The sequence below is a fragment of the Phaenicophaeus curvirostris genome, chromosome 2 (genome assembly GCF_032191515.1).
Source record: "Phaenicophaeus curvirostris isolate KB17595 chromosome 2, BPBGC_Pcur_1.0, whole genome shotgun sequence".
Classification (NCBI taxonomy): Eukaryota; Metazoa; Chordata; class Aves; order Cuculiformes; family Cuculidae; genus Phaenicophaeus; species Phaenicophaeus curvirostris.
Window position 1 is genome coordinate 19,416,826 of NC_091393.1, and position 22,443 is coordinate 19,439,268.

Consider the following 22,443-nt stretch of genomic DNA (forward strand, 5'->3'; position numbering starts at 1 on the left):
CAAATTTAGAAGTATTTCTCCATTAGTAAAATACTAAATGAAACGTGACAAACCTACCTAGAAACAAACAAGCCAACCAAACCAAAACCACTTTATGCCTACCATTTCCAAAAGCAATAATGTTAAATTGCACAGGCAAACAGTTTGAAAATGTGACTTTCATCTGCAGACTCATCTGTTGGCCTCTTTTGCCTCCCTGTCACCTTCCCTGACTAGAGTTTATCTCTGCCCTTTCATACCTTCCTTTCAGCTCCTGTTTCTTAACCTTTCCCACCTCTTCTTCTTGTTTCCAAGTACAGCTCCAGATGATACTCTCTCCGTTTATACTGTTTGTAAGGCAACATAAGAGAACTCTCTCTGAATACTTCCTGTCAAGAAGGCTTCCAGAAGAACAAATCAATAGAAAGCTTAGCTGTCCTACAGCTGTCAGATTATGAAACCCAAAACATCCCCACTGCAAAAAAGCAGCTTCAGGGAAAGCAGGATATGTTTGGTGTGGACAAACAGTATATTACACTGACTGACAAATCCACCTAGATTTTATTCAACATATGGAAACTGAGAGTATTCTGGGATTTGTAACTTGGCCAAAACTTGGTTCTTTTTCACAGGAACACCAACTCACATTCCCTGGTTGCCAAAGTGATCCTGTTTCCTCCTACCTCACAGTTATCTAATCTCTGCACCAAAGCAGAGCTTTTCAGAAGGTTGGGCTTTTTACTTTGAAGCAGACAAGAGCTCAGTTTCCAGTATTGGAGGTGGGGGAAAGGGGAGGCCACAAGAAGGTCACCAGGGAACATTCCTCTTTGTGTGATTTAGACATGGCGATGGTATAAAGGTACTGAAAATAAGTTACAGAAGCGGGGAAGTGCAGGCACGAGAGCATCAAGGTTATGAATGTGCTGTTCCTCAGTATCCTGCCTTTAAAAAGCATAACTAATACTGTTTTTACAGGTGACTTTCTATGTATATCATTAGTAAATGGATTTATACAGCTACGCTACAATCTTGGAGACAAGACAATCATTCTACAGACTTTTCAGAAGATCCATACAAATGGAAATACATGGCATTCACTCAAAGCAGGAAGAGTTGGTAACGAAGGCTACCTGGACCTGGATGGTACCAACATTTCTCAAAAAGCTACTCCTGGAATGAACGCACTAGACACACACACGGATTTTTTTGTCGGAGGTGTGTCTTCCTTAAACCTTGTTAATTCAATGGCAGTAGAAAATGAACCCACGAGTTTCACTGGTTGTATACGAGAAATTGTTATAAACAACAAGGAACTGAAGCTTACCACGACTGACCCCAAAGGTGGAGCCAATATCGGTGATTGCGATGGAACAGTTTGTGGGTACACAGTGTGCAAAAACAATGGAACATGCAAAGTTGAAAACTCAGGCTTTTCTTGTTCTTGTCCACAAGAGTGGATAGGGAGTACATGTGAACAGTCTATTCATTGCTCACAAAACAAGTGTGGCTCTCAATCTCTCTGTATTCCTCAACCCACTTCATTTTCCTATACCTGTGTATGTGCACTAGGCTGGTCAGGCAAATACTGTGATAGTAAAACTCAATTTTTTATAGCTAAGTTTATTGGCAACTCCTACATCAAATACACAGATCCTTATTATAGAAAAAGAGACCTCCAGTATAGCCGCATTTCTTTAAATTTTACTACCAATCAAACTGAAGGCTTAATAGTATGGATGGGAAAAGGTGAAGATGAGGACAATGATTTTCTTGCCATTGGTCTTGCCAATGGAACACTAAAAATTGTGATTAATCTTGGAGAAAGAATCTCCGTTCCTCTAATTCATAGCAAATACTCCACCTGTTGTGATGAAAGATGGCATTTCGTTACTGTAGTTCAAAACCAAACTTGTATTAAGGTATATCTTGATGAAGAGCTAATTATTTTTGAAGATATTGATCCACACAGAAAATATACTGCTTTAAACTACGGTGGCATTTGCTATTTTGGTGGGTTTGAAATTGGCAGGGAAGTCAATGTTGTCACTACAGGGCATTTTCAGAAGGAATTCATTGGTAAAATTAAAGATGTTGTGCTCTTCCAAGATTCTAAAAAGATTCAGTTAATGAAAGCAGAAGGGTATAATGTTTACAATGGAAATTACGGAAATTAACTGGAAAACTCTTTTAAGACTCTAAAAGTGACAGTCTCTTTTTCCTCCCATTTCTTGTGTTAGCTGATAGTGTAAGACTCAGGAACCAACAGAAGAAAGCACTTCCCTTCTTTTTAATGACTAGTATTAATAGCATATATAAAATGCGATTGGATGTTTTACTAATAAAATTACTTATCCATAATCTTTAGTATTTAATTTAAAATAACGGGAAAGTTAGTCTTTCTGTAGTCAAATAAGACTGTAATTAGCTTATAAAGCCAACTGTCATGCCGATATTGCTTATTTCTTTATAAAGACAACTTGTTCCTCCAAAACTCTCAGATTTTATTAGTATGCAGAGTTTCCCTTTTATAATTTTGTAATATTAAGTTTTCACATTCCACCTAAAATGGGGGAAGGGGGAAGAAAAGGTGCACTTGAGGCAAAAAGCACATTTATTGTAGTGGGAATTTTAAAATCATAACACCCATAATTACCTGTTAAGTCCACAAAGGTAATGAATTTGTTCTCCCTCCCTTCTGAGTCTCTACGCATCATGTATGCATTTATGTAAGAGGGCAGCCAGTCTTGACACTAAAATATTACACTTAAAGAATAACGATTTTAAGAGCAGGAATGGTTATTTTACATAATTAGTTTAAGAGAGGTAAAAATATGACTGCTTTCCTCCAGCAGAGGGCTCCTGTAATTGACTACAGAACGAGTTTGTTTTGATCAGTCACAGCTGGAATGTGGGAACGTGGCACTCTACCTATAAACACCTTCTATTTCTAACAGCTTAAAATCCAGAATGTTTAAGACCTGCTTTGCTTTAGCCATAGCAGTCTGGCTTATATGCCCCTAGATGAGATTTTGAAATTTTACTAGATGAAGGTTTTGGTCACAGTAAATTGAATTTCCATGACTATGTTTTTTATGAATTTATAATCTCAAAAGTCAATAGAACTCTTCAAATACAGAGTGGTTTGGTTTGAAAGGACCTTAAAGATCATTCCAGTTCCATTATACAAATACAATAACTCTATTCCTTCTGCAAAAGTTCACTTATATCCTGGTTTAGTAAGCAATAAAAACAAAATAAATGGTTACGTTCTAATCTGCTTGAATAAATTATTTATGATGCTATCTACATTTTTCATTTGACTGTTGGCTTACTGTATAAGTAATCACTTAAAATAAAAATAATTGATTCCTATCTTTTCCTTTTTTTACTTTACTCTTGCTCAAAAACATGTAATAAACCACCACCACCACCTTGCACAGGAATTCTCCAAATACAAGTCTTTCATGGGTATCTATCAGAAACAAGTAACTATTTCTGGTTTTTATTTTGTCTTCCCATAAAGCAGATATAAAGCAGAAACCATAACACAGTAAAACTAAGTGACACATCACTTTCCACACACCTATAATTAGTAGATGTAGCAATAAATGCATTGCCGTGGCAGTTAGATAACCTGTAGATAACTAAGAGGGGGTGAGGGGAAGGAGAGTGATGGAACTACCCCAAGGTGTTTTAATAGGGATCTGCAAACATCTTCTTGAGGTACCTTCTATCCTCTTCAGCTGTTCTGAGCCCTCAAGCAATCAGCCTGATGCAACAGAGCTTCTTCCCCTTTTCCCAATGGGCAGCTCACAAAGCCTGCTTGACATTGCAGCTGGCTCCAGGCTCTTCTCATTTTCCAGTTTCTCTTAGGAGGGCCTTTTATGGCTATGTGACGCTGGGAAGGGGTGCATATTTAGGGTTTATCCTGTTCTCTCTGGGGCTCCTGGTGTACTGCCAGTTCCTCTGGTACACACTGCTTTGTGTGGCCTGAGCAATGATTCAGCGTAAAACAAGTGACTGCAGCACTTTCAGCTAATACAAGTGTTGGAAGGAGAGAGACTGAAGGCAACAGAGAAAACAATATCCTCTCTTCTTGGAGTAGTGGGATTTATTCCCATTACACTACCTCAGATTCTAGGACCAAATCCTGGAAACTGCCATTGTTAATTTAAACTCTTAACAAAACTCTCCCTCAAGAGCTGTTTTGCTGTGGCTCTCGTTTGGGTTCTACATACAAGAGGCAGGTAGTAAAGCACTCAGCAGACCTGGAACATCTTTCCATATTCTTTCCAAACAACCTCTTTCTGGTAGTTCTGGCAGAGAGCAGTCCCGTCCCTTCCGTAGAGACCGTTGCAATTTTCATTGCTTCCCATTTATTTTTAGAGCACAAATGCATGTGAATGAGGAAGACATTGCCAGCGGTCCAGGGGTTGAACATGTTAAAAGAAAACCTTCAAAAGCAGAACTGCCAACACAAAACTTACTCCAAAAAACAGAACAACACTTTGGTGCACTTCTGTGTCCAAAGAACACAACACGTGTAATACTACCAGGTATATTCTGGTGCTACTGCTATACCATGGAATTGATTTGGAAAAGACTAGTTTTATAGTATGAGAACATGATGTGAATGAAGTCCAAAGTTTAAATGTTGCTTCTAATTATGAACAAACAGGATTTTATTTTTTTTTTTATGAATCTTCTCACCTATGAGCCTAAGAAGCATTACTTAAGTCTACCATCCCCTTTAATTGATGCAAGATTTTTAATTTTAGTTAATTTGATCATGAAGCTACCTGCAAGGTATCCAAACGAAATTTTACCTTAACATATATTCATAATTAAAACTAACAATTAGGGTGCTGTTAGACTGGAATGACCTTCTTCTGGAAATAAGCTTTTTCTACAGCCCAGTGCAAAATGCTACATTACTACATAAGGTACTTGGAGTGGAAAACAAAACGCTGAAAAACAGAACAATAAACTTAAGTTTTTCTTTATATAGTGGAGTATTTTTGTTGATTCCAACAAACTCAACAAAATGACCAGTGTATTTTAAGTATAAGAGCAGGTGATTTTAGTTTGTTTTGAGATCTGTCTTTTTTGGCTTTTTGGTTTCCATCAGTGGATGGCAGTCACTATAAAATATCCATTTACTAGGAGACCTATATGGTACAAATACCCTCCTGAACTTCGTCCCCTCTTCGCTCCCCAAAAATGCAAAACAACCTAGCCAGGAGGTGCACGACAAATGTGGCATTCTGTAACTCAGACTGCTGTATTCATTTAGCCTACAGTTTCACACCTATGAAATCAAACACACACAGTCTGTGAGAAAGTTTTATCATTTTAGAATCAAAATATCCCTTAAAATATTTACATTTTACAGTAAAAAGGATAGCAAAACACAAAGTAATGTACAAGCTTAGGTATTCAAGTTTTTGAAGCATGGAAAATGGGAGAAATGAATTATACTACTACAAATCATATTTTCAAGAATTTAGTTTAAAAATTATTTCTTATTAAAACAAGTGCAGTTTAAAGCAATAACATTCGAGCAGCTCAGCCTTCCAATTTCTGGTCACAAACTGTTTCAGATGCTTAGAAAATACTGGAAAAACTAATGAAATACACTTGAATTATTTTATTGGACTACTGGATAATTTAAAAAAAAAATCTTCACACCACCAAACATATTTTATCTTCTTGTAATGTGTGTGGATTCTGAGGCCTTGCTACAGTCTTTAAAAACAGTGCCATTTATAAAGAAGGTTATTATATGAAATTCACCTTTAAAATTACCAGAGCATCTTAAAACAGAAGAGAGCACAAATTACCAAAGGCAGCAACTATATTGCAGACTTGACTAAAGCCAACTTCATCAGCTAAGAAAATTTTTAAGCCTTTATTGCATATTAATAAAAGAAATCTTTTAAAATTTTGAATATACAGCAATGTAAAATTTTTCAAAATATTTAACTCCTACTTCTAGCGATAGTTGGTATAATGAAAAAAAGGATGAGTATTGGTACATCGAGTGGTACCAAAACACAGACTTGTTTCTGCAAAACACCAACACTGAATAAAAAAGATGGCACAATCCTAGCAGGCTTTTTTTTATTAATACAAAGTCTTATGACATTACTCTAACAGTTTATTTAAATAGAATTTTAAAAGACTGCCTGCATCATTTTACCTTTTACTTTTAGTTCTGTCACTGTGGTCCCTATGTCTCTCTCTGTTCTTTTCACTTTCTCGTTCTCTATGCTTCTCTTTGCTTTTCTCTCTCTCCTTATCTTTTTCATGAGCCTGTTCTTCACTTTTAGGCTTCTCTGCCTTTTTTTCTGGATTTCTAGTCTCTCTGGGGCTTTTTCCATCAGCAGACCTATCACTGTGTGGAGATCGCAATCTTTCTTTGTCTCTCTGTCCTTCCTCTCTACTTTTCCTCTCCCTCTCTTTTTCCTGGTTTCTGTCTCTGCGTCTGTTTCTTTCAGAATCTTCCTCCCAGTATTTTTCATTGCTCCACTCTTTTTCATGTCTGTCTTTCTTTTGGTGATGGGATTCACTGTAAAATCTTAGTCTGTGTTGATCATTTTTTCCTCTACTGAACCCTCTCTCCAAATGCTGTTCTTGTCTGCCCCAAGGATCGCTGTGGCGTCTTTCTGGTCTCCTGCTGTCTTTACTCTGAAAAAAATTTTCTGGCCCCAAAAATCTTGACTGTTTGTGAGCTACCGGTAGCCCTTGTGCAATGGGGCCGGCATAATGTGGTGGCTGACCTGATAAATGAGCAACTGGCGGCCACGGCATCATTGGATTTTGAGGAAAGCCAAAACCTGGAGGAGGAAGAAGGGGAGGTGGTAAATGAGGAGGAAATCCAAACATTGGGTTGTTCTGTGGAGGGAAGTTATGAGGTGCAGGACCCTGAAACTGAAATCCAGGTGGATTAGATTTAGGATGCTGAAAATTCTGTTGTGGTGGTCTAACAGATGAGAAGGTGCCAGTTGTAACAGGGCTTGGAACTTTGGAAATAAATTCAGAACGAGAAGCTTTTTCCGTTTCAAAATTAGATGAAGTTGCTCCTGGTCCTCTTCTAAATGAGTTCACTGTTTCAATGCTTTGCATCAGTGCATCTTCCTGTGAGTGTTTGATATCTTCTCCTTGTGATGCACCTGAGTTATCTGCTTTTGCTGCAGCTGAACTGCACTGTGCCTCATTAGTTTGCACATCACTTTGAAAGATGTTTAAGCCCACTTCTCCAGAAGACTGTTTATTCTCTGATTCCATTTGATCATTCCCTGAAGCATTCTGTCGATCTTCATTCCTGTTAGTGTCTCCTTCCTTGTTTTCTGTAGCATTAGTCTGCTGGCTTCGTCCAGCTGCTTGTCGTGGGTCTCTTTTAAGATTAATAAATTGTGGTGATTTAGAGGTATTGGCAGGGGTACCTTCAGCAGAGCCTGCATTAATGTTGTTCTCACTGGGGTTTTTCCCTGCACTTGATGAGGAAGAGGAAAAACTAGAATTCGTGGTCCTTCTAACTTCCTGTGCAATGTTATCCTTGTCAGGTAACAACCGCTTTGGGTCATTTTCTTTACTTTCTTCAGTTTCTTTATTCTGTGACTGAGCAGATAAATTTGCTAAAAATGCTTCTGTGGAGACATCTGGAGGTTTTCCCTTAAGACTCAGCCCCATCAAAGATCCAGTACTTTTTGCAGAACTCGAGGTCCCTACAGCTGCTGCATCCACATTTACAGTAGCGTTAGTGGATTCCTGTAAATCATCCAAACCAGTCTTTGCTTCACTAACTTTGGCAGTTACATCAGCAACATCCATATTTTCTTCTTTTGAGGTTGTTTGTTCATTTAACAATGGTATGTCTTCACTGGGACTGGCTTCTGACTTGTTATGTTCAGATACCTGCCCTGTTGTACCCAAGAGGCTTTGAAGAATATCATCCACTGGCAACGGTTTATTTGCTAGCTCCAGAGTAGAAGGCTGATTTTCCCATCCAACCAGGACCCCAGGAAGAAATCTGAGAGGCTTTGGTGGCTCATGTTTGGTACTTTCCACCAAAGGTTCAATAACTGCTGGAACATCTTCTGTGTTAGACTGCTGAGGTTTGTTTCTCTGCTTGTGTAGCACAGTTGTGAAGGAATTAAAAAAATCATTTTCCTCTTCTTCTTCTAGAGCCAATTCGTGATGAGAGACTTCAGGTCTGTTTGGCTTGCTTTTCTTCTCTGGTGGCAAGTTACTCAAGGTGCTTTCAGAAGCTTCATCCGCAAAACTACTAGTAACACTTGCAACAGCAGTAATCTGCCTCTTCATTTTCTGGCGAATTATCAATCCCAGTAATAAATTTGGTCGATGTATTTCAATCCCTGTACAAAATTGTAACAGCAATTCGTCATCTCTTTACGTTTTGGTTAAGCCAATCATTTTAACAACAACAACAAAAATGTCCATACTCCCGCAATATATTACAGAAGGCATTATTTTATAGCATTTGAAATTTCCCTCATTAAGCAAATAAAATAATCAAAAGTGTATTTCCAACATAAAAATTATGACTTCAAAAATAGCAAATTAAAATTGCTTTAACTACTAGATCACTACATCACTAAATATAGAAGATGAGACAGTTATATAGGACATGTAGTCACATGAGAAAAGGCACAGATTCCCAATAACATGTTAGTCTAACATACCTAGTCTGGTAACAGCTGTAGCAAAACACAAGGTGGAGGGAAGTTAAGTAGCATAATTGCAACCATAAAGTATCCTAATCAATTTGTGTTATACATACTTGAAGCAGTTACCAAGAGTGACTTCCCAAAATGCTTCCCCCATTCCAGGAAGGCACCGTGTTTCAAGGTATTCTATTAGCTATCTTCATTACGCGTGTTTTTCTGTATAATTTAGGTTCTTGCAAAATATTATGAGTTATAGCTTGTCCTCACTTCGTTTAGGCCCTGCCTATCTCACAAGGAGAAATAATCCACAAATTTTATAACCAAAATAAATTTATACAAAATAACTCAGGAGTAAGCAGAACAACTGAGAGCCATTTCAGGTTCTTCCTTGCCTATCTCTTTTTTTTTTTTTTTAAACTTTCCATGTGCTCTTTTTAAGAAAGTTGGGAACCCTTGAGAAAAAATGAATTAGCACATCTCAAAAAAAAATATACTATTTTAAAGTTGCGGTATCAATTTAGAACTCAGTATGACTACTATTATAGATCACTCGCATCACAGAATTTACTGAGATTATAACCTATAAAGCCACATGAGTTAGGGGAAGAAATATAGTAAACGTGAAACAAAATTATGAACGGTAATTTTTTCACCAATAATTTCAAAAGTATCAGAATAATCTCACAATGAGAAATTAATGTCTTTTCAAGGAACCTATTACAATACTAAGGAAAACTCATGGCACGTTTGAACAGAATAGCTGTCATTTTTAGATTTGATTTTTCTCTTATATTTCTGTTGTAAACTTCTTAAGGTAGCACTATGATACCAGATTCCAAGCTGTACTTACCAGGCCCATCAAAAGGCACAAGGTGATGTGGGACTTTGTCTGAGGAACCTAAAGGAATGAGGTACAAATCTTTCACTTGCTTCATATTATTGGCCGCTACACCATAACGTTTTCTACTGCTGAAATAGGCAAACAGCAACGCATAAGATATCTGATCCTCTTCAGTTACAGGGGTAAAGCGAACTACACAGATCTCCTGTTTACAAAAAAGGAGAGAAAAAAATGTTCAGATACTAAGACAATTAAAATTTCATAGAAAATTGTGACTGCTCTTTATTTAAAAGCACAAGAGGAGAAAAAGCCTCTCCAAGAAGGCAGAGAACAACAGAGGAGACAGGAGCAGAAACAGGGCCAAAAATAATTACAAAAAACTGGAGAAAACAAATAAAAAGCATTCAGTAAAAAAAAAAATAATTACAGAGCATGACCAAAAAAGCCAACATTTTATCAGCCAGCTAAATAACAAGTTCTAAGGAAACATGCCAGCTACCAAGTAATTATTTCTATCACGGTCCTTAACATTACTAGAAAGCTTTATTTTACAACCTATTGTTTCTGAGACATCCATTAATACTAGAGGAAGAGCAGTATTCAGATGCCAGAATCACAATCAAAGCCCAGCTCATAAGTCAGTGCTGGGGCTGATGCTGCTTAATGGCTTAATTAACGACCTGGAAGACTGGATGGAAAATTCTCCACAAAACTGAGATGACACCTAACTAGGGGCAGTGGTCAGCATCCTGAAGAGTGCGGGCTGCCATTCAGAGGGACCTCAGCAGGCTCACCTCCATGAAGGTCAAAGGCAAATGCAAAACCTTGCACCTTGAGATGGAGTAACCCCATGCACCAGGACAAGTTCAGGGACAGGCTATCTGGAAGCAGCTTAATGTAGAAGGACATGGGAGTCCTGGTGAACAAGTTGAATGTGAACCAGCAGTACGTCAATGCCAAGAAGGCTAACTGCATGCTGGGTGTCAGAACCGGAGCAGCCAACAGGCCAAGGGAAATGATTCTTCCCTTCTATCCAGCACTTGTGAGGGACATCTGGAGAACACTATCCAGTTTTGGACTCCTCAGCCCAAGGACAACCTGCACACAGTGGGACAAGTCCAGCAGAGGATCCTGGAAATGGTTTTGCTCCGAAATGGAAGGGTAACACTTGAGACACGGGGCATTCAAGCGTTAACAATGAGTTACTGTCTCAAAGGAATACAAGTATTCTCAAACATAAAATGACAAGTTAAGGTTAGATAGCAAGAAAATAAATGCTATCAACTGCCATGTATCCTATTCAACATAGTCATCATTTATCCTTAAAATGTCACGTATTTCACTAATGCTCCATGGCAGGGGAAAAAAGAAAAAAAGAAAAGGTATCTTTAAGGTAAAGAAGGTATATCCTAACCAGCAAAAGCCTTCAATATGTCAAATTCTTACCTTGGTCCCTGAAGCTTTGATTTTTTCTACATACTCCCAGACAGTGTGAGGAGATATTCTGCCACCTACTTGAATACTATCAGGTAAATCCTAAGAGAAAGGACAACAGATATCTCATCTCAATCCAATGTAAAAGCTGCAATAAATCCTTCATCCAGTATTTATTTCATATACTGAAGACATACTTAATTCTTGTAATTCTTAAATTATATTTTTAAAATATCAGTAGAAGTTACAACAGTGGAAACAAAGTAATTTACGTTTTATTTTCAGATATTTAGATTAGGATTTTCAGTGCAAAGTTAATGATCATTAACATTAGTTAGTATTCAAACCTGCTTATCTATGCCTTCCCCAAAACTATTTATTTTGGCAATATCAAGTGCAAACATAACTGTATTATGCTCTGAAAACACCCAGTTTATCTTTGGGATCAAATTGCTGAGACCCCCACAACTATGAAGGAATATAATAAGCTTTCAGAATATTAATAGCAAGGGAAAAACATAACCCACCCACAAATGAATAGGTAGACATAAACTTGTTCTTGGGTATTAGTGAGTTCACTAATCACAAGTAATAAAAATAGACTTTCAGAATCACTTAAAAAGAAAAAAATAGTCTTTTGAAATAAAGCAGAAGAGTATCAAAAAGCACATCATATTCATAAGACATTTCTTTAGTATTAAAGGGTACTGCATGCCCTGCAGTTCGCTGATGTTTTACAGCAAAGTAAAGATAATTATAAGCAGTTGCATCTCTCAGACACCAAAGAGAACACTACGTAGTTTGTTGGACTTTTTTAGGGACAATTTAGTTTTAATGGAAAGTTAGGAGCAATATTATCACCAGACGGGCAAAAAAGAAACCCTGTTACAGTGGTTTCTGTTGTAGAAGACAGGAAGAGTTCTTGCACTGTCAACAGAAAACACCAGCAGACACTCCTTTTCCAAAAATTTGTATTGACTTGTTTAATGCTTTGAGTTCAAAACAGCTATAATTTTCTCACCTCTAATTCAGAAAATGGACGTCACCAAGGTAGTTATTTCAGTAGCAAATTTTGTCCTATCTTTCCCTGCTACTTTATACTACAGAAGATGCTCCAAAATAAACAAAAAACAGTTCATCTTTTATAAAGCCAGCTCTGCTGCTCATCCTGAAGAAACATTTTACAGTGAGGTAAGAGCAAAACATCTTAAAGTATATCAGAGAACTTGAATCATGATGAACTATGTGTCTATGTGGAATGAATTGAAAAATACTTTACAAATACATACCCTAACCTATGTCCTCCCACAAATACTTTACTCAATATCATCCTTCACTGCCTTTCATCATTATACTATTATCAGCCCATAAGGTAACCAAGTCACTAAAGTTAACAAATTAATTGTTCAATCTTTGCAGTAAATATAAATACCTCTGTTAAGTACTCAAAAGAGCCAGAAACTGGGTAAGCCTTAATAACAAACTTTGCTACTGAAGGCATATTGATAAAACCCTTCCAGATGAAATTCAGGCGTGCCAGAAACAGACTTTCACATTCCACAGTACCAGGTGTTTCTGACCTAAAGAGAGAAAAAAAAACAAGCCACTTTGTTTAGAACATGATGTATCAGGAAAGATCACGTAAAACAATCTTTTTTTTGTAAGAGAATTACATATTAAAGATTTTCTTTTTTAGTTAAGGATACTTGATGGTCAATGTAAAGACACAGGCAGATAACCCTGTTTCTCACCTTCCAGTAGAGTAGATAAGTTACGTGCAAGACTGTCAGATAAGTAGCCCATTATTTCACTACTATACCTTTTGAGCATGGATAAGTTACTTAGTCCAAGAGTTATTAAATGCTACCAAAGAACACACAAACACATATAGGTACTGCACTCAGTAAGATCTTTCCTTCACCTGCCACATGTAGAAGAGAAGATGACAACATACACTCTCTGCTGGCCTGTCTACACCCTGCTTTCCTAGCTCCTGTGGTTTGTTGCAACACTGGTAGGTGTCAGCCCACCACCTGAATACGTGTCCCACTTCCCTTCCCTTGCCTCACAAGCTGGCATCTCATCTCTTCTCAACCCCGCATCGCTTCCACAGCTTCTGTGGGCACCTCCGCCCAATTCCACCATCACCAGCCATACATAATAGTGTTTTTCCTCCCCTGAAAAAAAGACTCAGTTTCGTCAATAAAGTAGCTGCAAAGAATAAACAAAATGACTTATTTTCACAGGAGAATGTTTCTCGACCTGAGGGCTTGGCTTTCTCATGGAAAACATTATAGCCACATTTCTCAACATGTTGCTATCAAAACTTTCAAGGCATGCTATTAGCACTTTTAGCCAGCTGCCCAGTAGTACCAGTTGTTGTGCTGTTACAGTAACACAGTAACCTATGTTTCTGTCTACACTAGAAATTACTGCCTTGTTTTTTGAACAGCTAATGGTTCAAAGTCCATTGTCCTTGGTAAAAGATCTCATTGTCCTGATAAAGGCAGAATTTCAGCACGAACTCTGATCAATTCTAAATAACTGGGAGTCAATGTTTTTCTAGTAACCACTCCCTAAAACCAGAAAAAAATAGCCTCAAATTTTAGTGGGTAGCAGATTAGTTGGAGGAAAATGCAGAGAGCTGACAGGAAATATGGCAAAACATCAAACAAGCTGCTGTTAACTGTTATTTCTATAAAAGCACTCCTTTGAGATTTGAAACTATCCTGATTTATCAGTGTAAACACGGTGTAGAGCAATCTCAAATTCCCTAGCTTTATACACATATACAAACACACACACTCATTCAATTGCAGCACTGTACATGCTATTTTCCTTAATAGCAAAATATAATAAGAAATCTATATCCCGACTTCTAAAATATGAACTCATGTGCCTTTTTACACCTCACTGTACTACAGAACGTAAGGTCGTTTGCTTTTTCCCAAAAGAAAATGTGGCAATTAGAAGTTCTAATTGCAATACATAGTTATTTATATGAATGCATAGCATCATTTACTTCAGCAGAAAACCCCTTTCCTAAGAGGTGTACAACTTCAAGTAAACAAATGGATTAATGGAATTTAATTAAAAAAATATTAGCTTTAGCCATAATAGCTTAACAAGATCAATAACATCTTTTCAACTGCTTCTACAATTCATATTTACTTTGGGAGAGGTGTGAATGATGACTTTGATGGGTCTTGCTTATCATTTTCCAGTAATTCTGAAGCTAAAATACTTGATGTCGAAGAAAGCGCATCTGCAATGCTCTCTGCTTCATTGTCTGACTGCTTCCGGGCAACCCCAACAGACACTTTGACTTTTTTCGCAGAAAGATCATCAGTAGGTGGTGCCATTCGGCCTGCAGGGAATGAATTGCAATGTTTTTTTTGTTTTATTCAACAAAACAGAGAGACTTGCTCTGAAGACATGGAAGATGCCAGAAGCACTACATATTGCCATTGGATATGGATATATATATACACAATGTATAATTTATTGTATATAAACATAGTCACTGTAACAGCATGGGACAAAGAAATGAGGAATGAACTATAGTGCATACACTCATTAAACGCATTTCTTTACCTGCAGCCTTTTTTCACTTAGAAGACAACTTTATGCCAACAGCATCTATGCCTATGCCAACAGCCTACCATTTTAATAGCCTTTTTTTTTTTTTGCAATTATAAAATAAAATAGTGCTTTCACATCTCTGTCAGAAAACTAGGGGGAAAAAAACCCCCACTTATTAATGCTTTTGAGGTATATTGAGATATATAACTAAAAAGCATTATACAAGGGCAATGAATTCATTTTGATGTGCTGTTCAAAATTACCTATGCAGATTTTGCAGTTAAGGTCAAAGAGATGATTTTTATGTTGACTTGTGGTGTCTGGAGATGCAGATTCATTTACTTCTTTATCTTTCTCAGCCTCCTCTGACTTCTCAAACTTCATATTAGGTTCCTAAGAAAAGTCAAACATATTTCAATTAGCATTTTTAACTTTGTTAATGTTCCAAATATTGCTATTCATATTGTTTAAATATTTTACAGTACTCTCTTTCCTTCAGATGAAAGTGTCACTTCATCTGTGTGGCTGAAAAGGCAATCACAAAAATCTACAAATGCATTAAGAGAATGAAATGGTATTCCTAAATATCTTTTAAGTAAGATTTACAATATTTTTTCCATCGTTACAAGAATTCCACATACAGTCATAGACACAACATGGAAAAAAACCAAAGAACATCGGGCCCAGAAGTGAAAATCGGTGAGGATAAAAGAAAAATTAAACTCAAAACAGATCTAATGTATAATTACAGATCTGAAAAACAAAATAATAAACAAAGTACTTTACAATCGTATTATCTATGAACTAAATATGTTGCACTGCCAAGTTCTCTCTTCTACCTGGATTTCCATGGCTTCCTCTTGTTCTTTCATTGGTGTTTCACTTTCAATTTCTATTTCTCCTTTGTGAGTAATTTTTGTGATGGGTCTTCTTTCAACTTCCCTCTGTTCCTTCTCAATCATTTCAATTGTCTGTAAAAACAGTAAGTTATGTATATTTCACAGAATCATACAATCGCTCAGTTGGAAAAGACCCATCAGGATCATCAAGTTCAACCATTTACTTCCATAAAATAAAACTTGGAAATCCACAAATATAACAGCAGAAAATAGGATTGAAAATGAGAAACTCTCTGGAAAAATGAATACATCTTTATTTTGCAAGTGTCAGGCAGTTTCATAAAGCAAATACGCAAGCAGCCAGCCTAACTTCAACTACGGTGCAGTGAGTATTTGTTAGGTACGTATTTAAACAAGTTATAAAGCAGACCTTCATCACTTTCATTACCTGTCATTTAAAGACAGGTAATTCTGATTTTCCAAAAGCTAAAGAAAAAATGCATCAACTCTTTTCACCTAATATTAGAGACAATGTAGGACAAGTACATCCAGGTATGCATAATTTTTTAAGAGCTTGCTTTTGAGTACATAAATATAATGTTCTACCTCAAAAAAAAAAGGTAAAATGTATCTTCAAAGTAATGGATATGGTAATCCTGAGCAGCACTGCTGATCTGCTGTGTCGTAAAAAATAAAACTTAAACCATTATTTCTAAAAGTGCTTCTTAAAGCACATTGCTACTTCTTAAACCAGAAACAGTTTGTGTTGTCTGTCCCAAATATTTTAAGCCTGGTTTTGTAAAGAGATAAGGATTCTACAATTGTTTTATCTGTCCACCAAATACCTGAAGTGGCTGTTGAACATTTTGGGAAAACTTTACAAAAAAAAAAAAGTGAGTAAATAGACATCTCAGAGTCTTGTTTAAGTATTAAATGGAAAATTACAGCCCAGTGATACGTTGCTATTTATTTTACATGTTGAAATGGAATAAAACTTCTGGAACTACTGCAGTATTTCTCTGAAATATTTAGGACCCTCCAGTAATTTTTGAATGGCATATGCTTGTTTTGAAGCTGCTCCTCACAGCAGTGAAATACAGTTTTGTATGGTCTGCTTTCGGTATTTTATTAATGTTTATAATAATGAAATAAATGTCCTGAAGATGTAACACAAAAGATGGCCTTTAGACAGCTACAGAAGGCTTATCATGCCTTTCTAGGCCCTCAAACCAGTTTTGCGACAATACATTAATTCAATAGATGGTTTTGCATAGGAACTAGCAAAATGATGCCATGGTTCATAAGCAAGTCTAGCTGCAACACATAAAAGAAAAAAACGCAAGGAATAATTAATGTTACAATGCAAACTGCAGTCTCTGAAACAGCATCCCATTGCACTGAAGCTATCACTGAACATTCATTCATTCTGAGCACAGAGAATTCAAGAGGATGAATTTCCATCTATTCTACATTACAGAATATACTCATTAATTTTTTATGGTCATCCAATATAACCCACAACTCCTATTACCATGAAACACAAACACAAAATGCATACCAGTTAATACTACCCAAATTTTGTGCCCTTGAATTCAACTTAGTGGCATATAAATACCACAGATGGAGCCAACACAAATCCAGAGTTTGTAAACTAGGAAACCTGATGCTGTAAAATCAGACATTTCCAAGAAGTTGCTGTTAACTATCATTGGACTAATTGCCCAATAAATAGGGGAATACCTAAGAAAAAAGCATGTTCTATAAAAATAATACAGCTCCTTATATTCTTGCTTTTCCTTCAAAACAGTCAATACAGCTATAAATAGTGTGACTTTCTAATTCAAGAAAAGTAATGCTCAAAATAACCTAATAAGCTTCTTACACTTTGTTGAGGGTTTGGGGCTTGATTTTGTTGAGGTCTTTTGGGTTGGGTTTTTCTTTTTTTTTGGTTGTGTTTTGGGTTTTTTCCCCCCACCCTTTAGATTGCTTTTCAGACTGGCAGATCAAGTTTTCAGCTTCAGGTTTACTTCTCAGTGGGTAAATTGTCATGCTCTATCAGTATGCAAGCTACAAACACAAGTTCAGTTTGGTTTGTCCAAAGACATCTCTCTCCCTTTTTAGGAAACTACTGTCTATAAAGCTACAGCTAGAGTTTTAAAATCATGCAGGAAATAAGGACAAGAAGCCTTCACTCCTGAAACAAAAGAAAGAGCAAGCAGCAACAAAGCTGCACAGCAAAGGAAAACGCATGTTTTCCACCCTTCAGTAATTTACTACATTTCTTTCACTTCTGTTCCTTTGAGTCTTGAATACTAAATAAATTATAGACATCCTCCTGATTAGTCAGAATTGCTTTGTGCAACATGCCTTCTGTTCTCGCTACATACACTTAACCTGAAAACAGAAGTTAAATATGCTTAGGCAGTCAACTAAACAACATCAGCTGATGAATCTCACATGTCTGTTTTCTCTCTGTCTCCAAGCAGCCAGTTCTTTGGAAGCCAGTTCTTCTGGGCTCATTTTTATTAGATGGTCTGGAGTAACCTCTCCTTTCAGTACTTTCTTAAATAGTATCTAGAAGAAAGAAGAAAAGTTTACTACTTACAATACAAAAAAAGCTCACAACAGGAAATAAAGCAGGGAAGTAAAATAATAAACAGGATAAACTCTGAATGGATTGATAATGTATCTACATAGAATACTGTTCCTTTAATCTACAGCAAATAAAGGATTTTTGTAAAGCCCAACAGACAAATAATACATACATTATTTTTAGGATCTTTTAGATTGAACATTAAACTTCTGTATTTGTTCTTATACTTTGAGTCAGTGTCCCGAAAAAAAGAAAACAGTTCTTTTTCAATCCTTGTGGCAACTTTTGCTGCTCTCTCCTCAGGGATCTTTAAACTGGAGTCTGTCAATCTGTGAGAGAACATGAGGGCAAAAATAATTAATATTCTTTTCTCTGACTCCCAAAAGAAGATAATTACAATCACAAACTAATAATTTCATACCTTTTCATCAGAATTTCCTTAAGAGACTGCTTGACACTTTGTCTTATCTGATCAGCAGAAGGTTTGGAAGCTGGCACAGCTGGCAGGTGTGTTGCACTAACAGATCCCTTCTCATTTTTCTTTTTCTTGATCTCTTGTTTCTCATGAACACCTATCAAATCACACAGCATTAAAAACTGCAATTTACTCAAGCCACTTCTATAAATTTTTACTGTTGATGGATGTCATGAAGTTTTATTTTTAAACTGTAAGGAATTGACCTTCAAAGAGAAAGAATGAACTCACAGGGTGTTTGGAGATTTTGTTTACTTGTTTGTTCGGATTTTGTATTAAATAGTTTAATCTAGAAAAAAACTTCCTTAGCATAAACAAATAGAACTTCTACCCTTTGACTTAAGGTACTTTCTTCTACACTGAACCAAGATGACCAGTGCTTAATAGCTTGATCTTCAGTAAGATTTTTGATTCTTGAGTTTCTGTAATAGCACAGATTAACTTTTCAATGAATAAACTGAGAAATCATACACTGGGAAACACTTATTATAAGCATATTAAACACTGCTTTAAATAGCCTTTTTCATTAAAACTTGCATTTCTGTATGTGTCAGCCATCAAAAAAATTTTAAGGACAATAATCTTAGCTTCTGATTCAGGTAACAGACTCTCTTAAACAAGGCCATTATAAGGTTTGTGTCATAAATTCTATAAATAAAGGAAATTTCCCATCATATTGAAATCATTAATGTAAAACACAAACTCCTTCAAACTTCTAATTTTCAGAGTGTCGAACTGAAAGCTCATTATAATTAGCAGGATTAGCAATAAACAATGAAACTATAAGCATGATTCAAAGCAGTTAATCTCTTAAGACAAATGTGCTGCTTAATAATGTTATGCTAATTGTCCTAAATGAGACTGCCAAGCCTCCTCTCTGTTTAGAAATGACTTTTGTATAAACTTCTTATTCTGAAATTGTCACTGTAAAAATTGCCATCTCCTAGATCCATTAATATATTTTGGAACGATTCAATTATCTCAAGGATGCCAGAAAACTCATTTCGCTCCGTGTAATTTGCAGTTAGAGAGGATGTCAATTATTTTGTGACTCATTTCAAAGTTGAACAGCAAGGTACTTGAAAATTAAGAGATATCATTCAGTACAAAGTACATTTAGATTTACATTTAACACTGACATTTTCCATTGCTTTCTTCCATCAAAAAGTTTCTAGAACATATCAGCATTTGCAAAAGACCAGGAAAGTAGTTTTATTTTTTTGAGACAAGAATTGAAAGCTTGCATTTTGGAGCTAAAAGACATTTTTCTCACACAAAACCTCACTACCTTTGCTGCTGAGATTTCAGTCCCAAATGACAACAATTTCACATTACCATGATCTCAAAAGAATAATGGTTCCTGGAAGGGAGCAGATGGTGGTTCCTGGGAGGGGAAATACATTCCCTTCAACCTTTTGAATAAAATCTAGATGAAAACCTGATGGCTTGGTGTGCAATATAATGTTCCCCTTTGAAATAAGTTGAAACAATTTTTTGTGAATTTGTGCAACAGGCATCACTAAGTCAAATTTACAGATAAACTGAAACACTTTTAGATAAAAATAAGTATTTCGCAGGATCTTATGGAAGAGCATTTCAAATTTTCTGCAATGTGAAATAAAGTTTAGTACAGAGATGTCAGAGTACTTTTTCTTCCATTCTTGATTATTTTAACATCCTGTACTACCCATGAAACATTAAACATTTGCACATTTACCCACTAAATAAAATTTTAAAAGAAATGAGAAATAAAGATCATAAACATCATAGGAACAAACAGCTCCTCATATCATTATCACTTGCACTGTCAAATGTCATTTAAAAAAACTGATTCTGTAACAAAAGTAATCATCCTTCTCTGTATATATGTGAATAATAGCACAGAGTACTTCAAACTTCACTACCTGATTTTGAGGACCTTTCAATACCGCTCAGAGATTCCTTACTAGTTTTTTCATTCTTATCTTCAGGGGACCGCCGAGGAATTACAACAGTTTGGGAAGCTTTTCGAGGAAGAACATGTTGCCCTTTTTTAGCATCCAAATCTCTGGACTCAGACAAGTTCTTCCCATCACCAGATTCCTGAAATAAACATTTCCACATGTTAGCATACTACTGAATGCTACAGTGAACCACTACATAATTACCACACATTTTCCTCGTCTTTTTTCATGTTTTAGTATATCCTATAAGGCATGCCCTGGGTGTATGAGCCATCATATAATATATTCGAAAAGCTACTGAACAATATCCCAAATACTCGTCAAATATTGCTTAAGAATCCTTTTGAACTATTGGCTAAAGACACATCACACACAATTAGCAGTTAAGCTCTGTGTTGAAAAACACTACGCTTTCAGCTATTTTAAAAACATCAGAGATACCAATTGAATATCTCAAGCAGTTTTAGCCACATAACTAACAGGAAGTCACTTAGGCTTAGAAAGCACATGTAAGCCAAAATTAAACAGAATAGCTTACATGTCAGAATTACAATACAACTACCGAGAAATAAACTTTAAAGGATTATTGATGATTAAGTTACGATGAATATGACACTATATACCACAAGTCTCCATAGAATCATAAAAAACCCATCTCACTCCTCTTGCGAATTATGCTTTGGCTAGTAAAATGAGACACAAAGAAAGCAAAAAGGCTCAAATTAAAAAAATTTAGACATTTTCTTCTATATACAATCTGAAGCCAAACAAAAAAAACCTAAAATATCATTGTCATATTTTTTACAGTTATTTACAAGATCTGTGATCTGTATCATACAGCAAATTGACAAATGTCCTGAAAATTGTTTAAAGATCTGAAAGAAAAACGCACACAATTCTTCACTATTTCTATACATAAAGGTGCACACACACACATATCCAACGTGCACATAACCCTGCTCAAGAGGAGTTCGGCAACATCACCTCAAAAAAGTCAAGCCAGAGTGCAAACAAAGTAACTCTGAAAATAAAAATGCTAATGTTTTAAATTAGAGTTACAATCTAATTCATATTTGAAATAACAGGGGGTTAAGAGAAAACTACCCCCAATGTATAGCAGAACTTTAACTATTAAGGCTCACCCGTCTGAAGATTTTTACTTTGTGCTTCCCAGTGTCCTCTGTTTGCTTTGTTTTTTCAGTTGTTGCATTTAGGTTACAAGCAGGCGTTTGCTTTGAGATCCCCGATTTTTCACACTCAATTACTTTTTCTTCTTTATGTATGTCAAGATTCGCCTGAGTATCTTGTACACTTTGATCAAAACACTCCATTTTTTTGTCTTCTTCAGCACAGCACTTCACACACACATATTCTTTATCTTCTTCACCCATCTGTTGTGCTTGAGACAGGCTCAGTCCAACACAATCACCATGAAACCAATCATCACATCTACCACAGCCCACCATAAATCTAAAAAAAAAAAAAAAATTTAAAAAGTCAGTGCAAAGTCTATGACAGAAGATACAGCAACTTAAGCAAAGTGTACCGTACTTGTTTGGATTTGTGCATCCTTGACACTTCCTTCTTACCTGGTGATTTTCTTTGTAGCTTTACATCCATCTCCAGCCTTACGACATGGTATGGCCTTCCTGAAGAAACAGGTTTTTTGTCTTTTTGCCTTTTGCAATAGTCCAAGAGAGTATCATAACCTCAAAAAGTTTGGGTTTTGTTGTTTATTTTTTAGAACTTACACCCAAATCCTACCAACAGGATTTTGTCAGACTAGTGCTAAGAAAATGAAAAAAACTGATTGGGAAAAAAATGCCAAAAAACTACAACTCTCAAATCCAGCAAACTTTTGCTTGAACAGACTTGAAAATAAAGTTTTCTCGCAAAAGCTTATTATCCTCGCTTTCCTTCAGACATGACCATCATCCTTACAACAAGAAAGGTATCAACTACGATGTTCCACAGAAGAGATGTCTGTTTTAACAAATATGATCGGCATAGAAACAAACATATTCCAGATGAACTAGTGTTGTACATGACATTCCTTAAACCATTATT

The 22,443-nt window shown here is 36.2% G+C and overlaps 2 protein-coding genes across 8 annotated transcripts in view; one reads left to right on the forward strand and one right to left on the reverse strand.

Annotated features, from left to right (window-relative positions):
- EYS (eyes shut homolog) overlaps positions 1-2,246 on the forward strand; it is a 774,985-nt gene extending 772,739 nt beyond the window's left edge. For all 3 annotated transcript variants that reach the window (XM_069851470.1, XM_069851468.1, XM_069851469.1), the window contains one exon: positions 955-2,246. In XM_069851470.1, the coding sequence (XP_069707571.1) occupies positions 955-2,153 (1,199 nt within the window). In that variant the 3' untranslated portion in view covers positions 2,154-2,246. The remainder of the gene's footprint in view (positions 1-954) is intronic.
- Positions 2,247-5,311: 3,065 nt separating this feature from the next.
- PHF3 (PHD finger protein 3) overlaps positions 5,312-22,443 on the reverse strand; it is a 47,659-nt gene continuing 30,527 nt past the window's right edge. For all 5 annotated transcript variants that reach the window (XM_069851475.1, XM_069851476.1, XM_069851471.1 and 2 more), the window contains 12 exons: positions 21,519-21,846; positions 20,338-20,515; positions 18,380-18,530; positions 18,131-18,287; positions 17,823-17,939; positions 15,366-15,497; positions 14,790-14,919; positions 14,116-14,311; positions 12,377-12,524; positions 10,957-11,046; positions 9,520-9,715; positions 5,312-8,357 (listed from right to left, as the gene is read on the reverse strand). In XM_069851475.1, the coding sequence (XP_069707576.1) occupies positions 6,175-8,357; positions 9,520-9,715; positions 10,957-11,046; positions 12,377-12,524; positions 14,116-14,311; positions 14,790-14,919; positions 15,366-15,497; positions 17,823-17,939; positions 18,131-18,287; positions 18,380-18,530; positions 20,338-20,515; positions 21,519-21,846 (4,006 nt within the window). In that variant the 3' untranslated portion in view covers positions 5,312-6,174. The remainder of the gene's footprint in view (positions 8,358-9,519; positions 9,716-10,956; positions 11,047-12,376; positions 12,525-14,115; positions 14,312-14,789; positions 14,920-15,365; positions 15,498-17,822; positions 17,940-18,130; positions 18,288-18,379; positions 18,531-20,337; positions 20,516-21,518; positions 21,847-22,443) is intronic.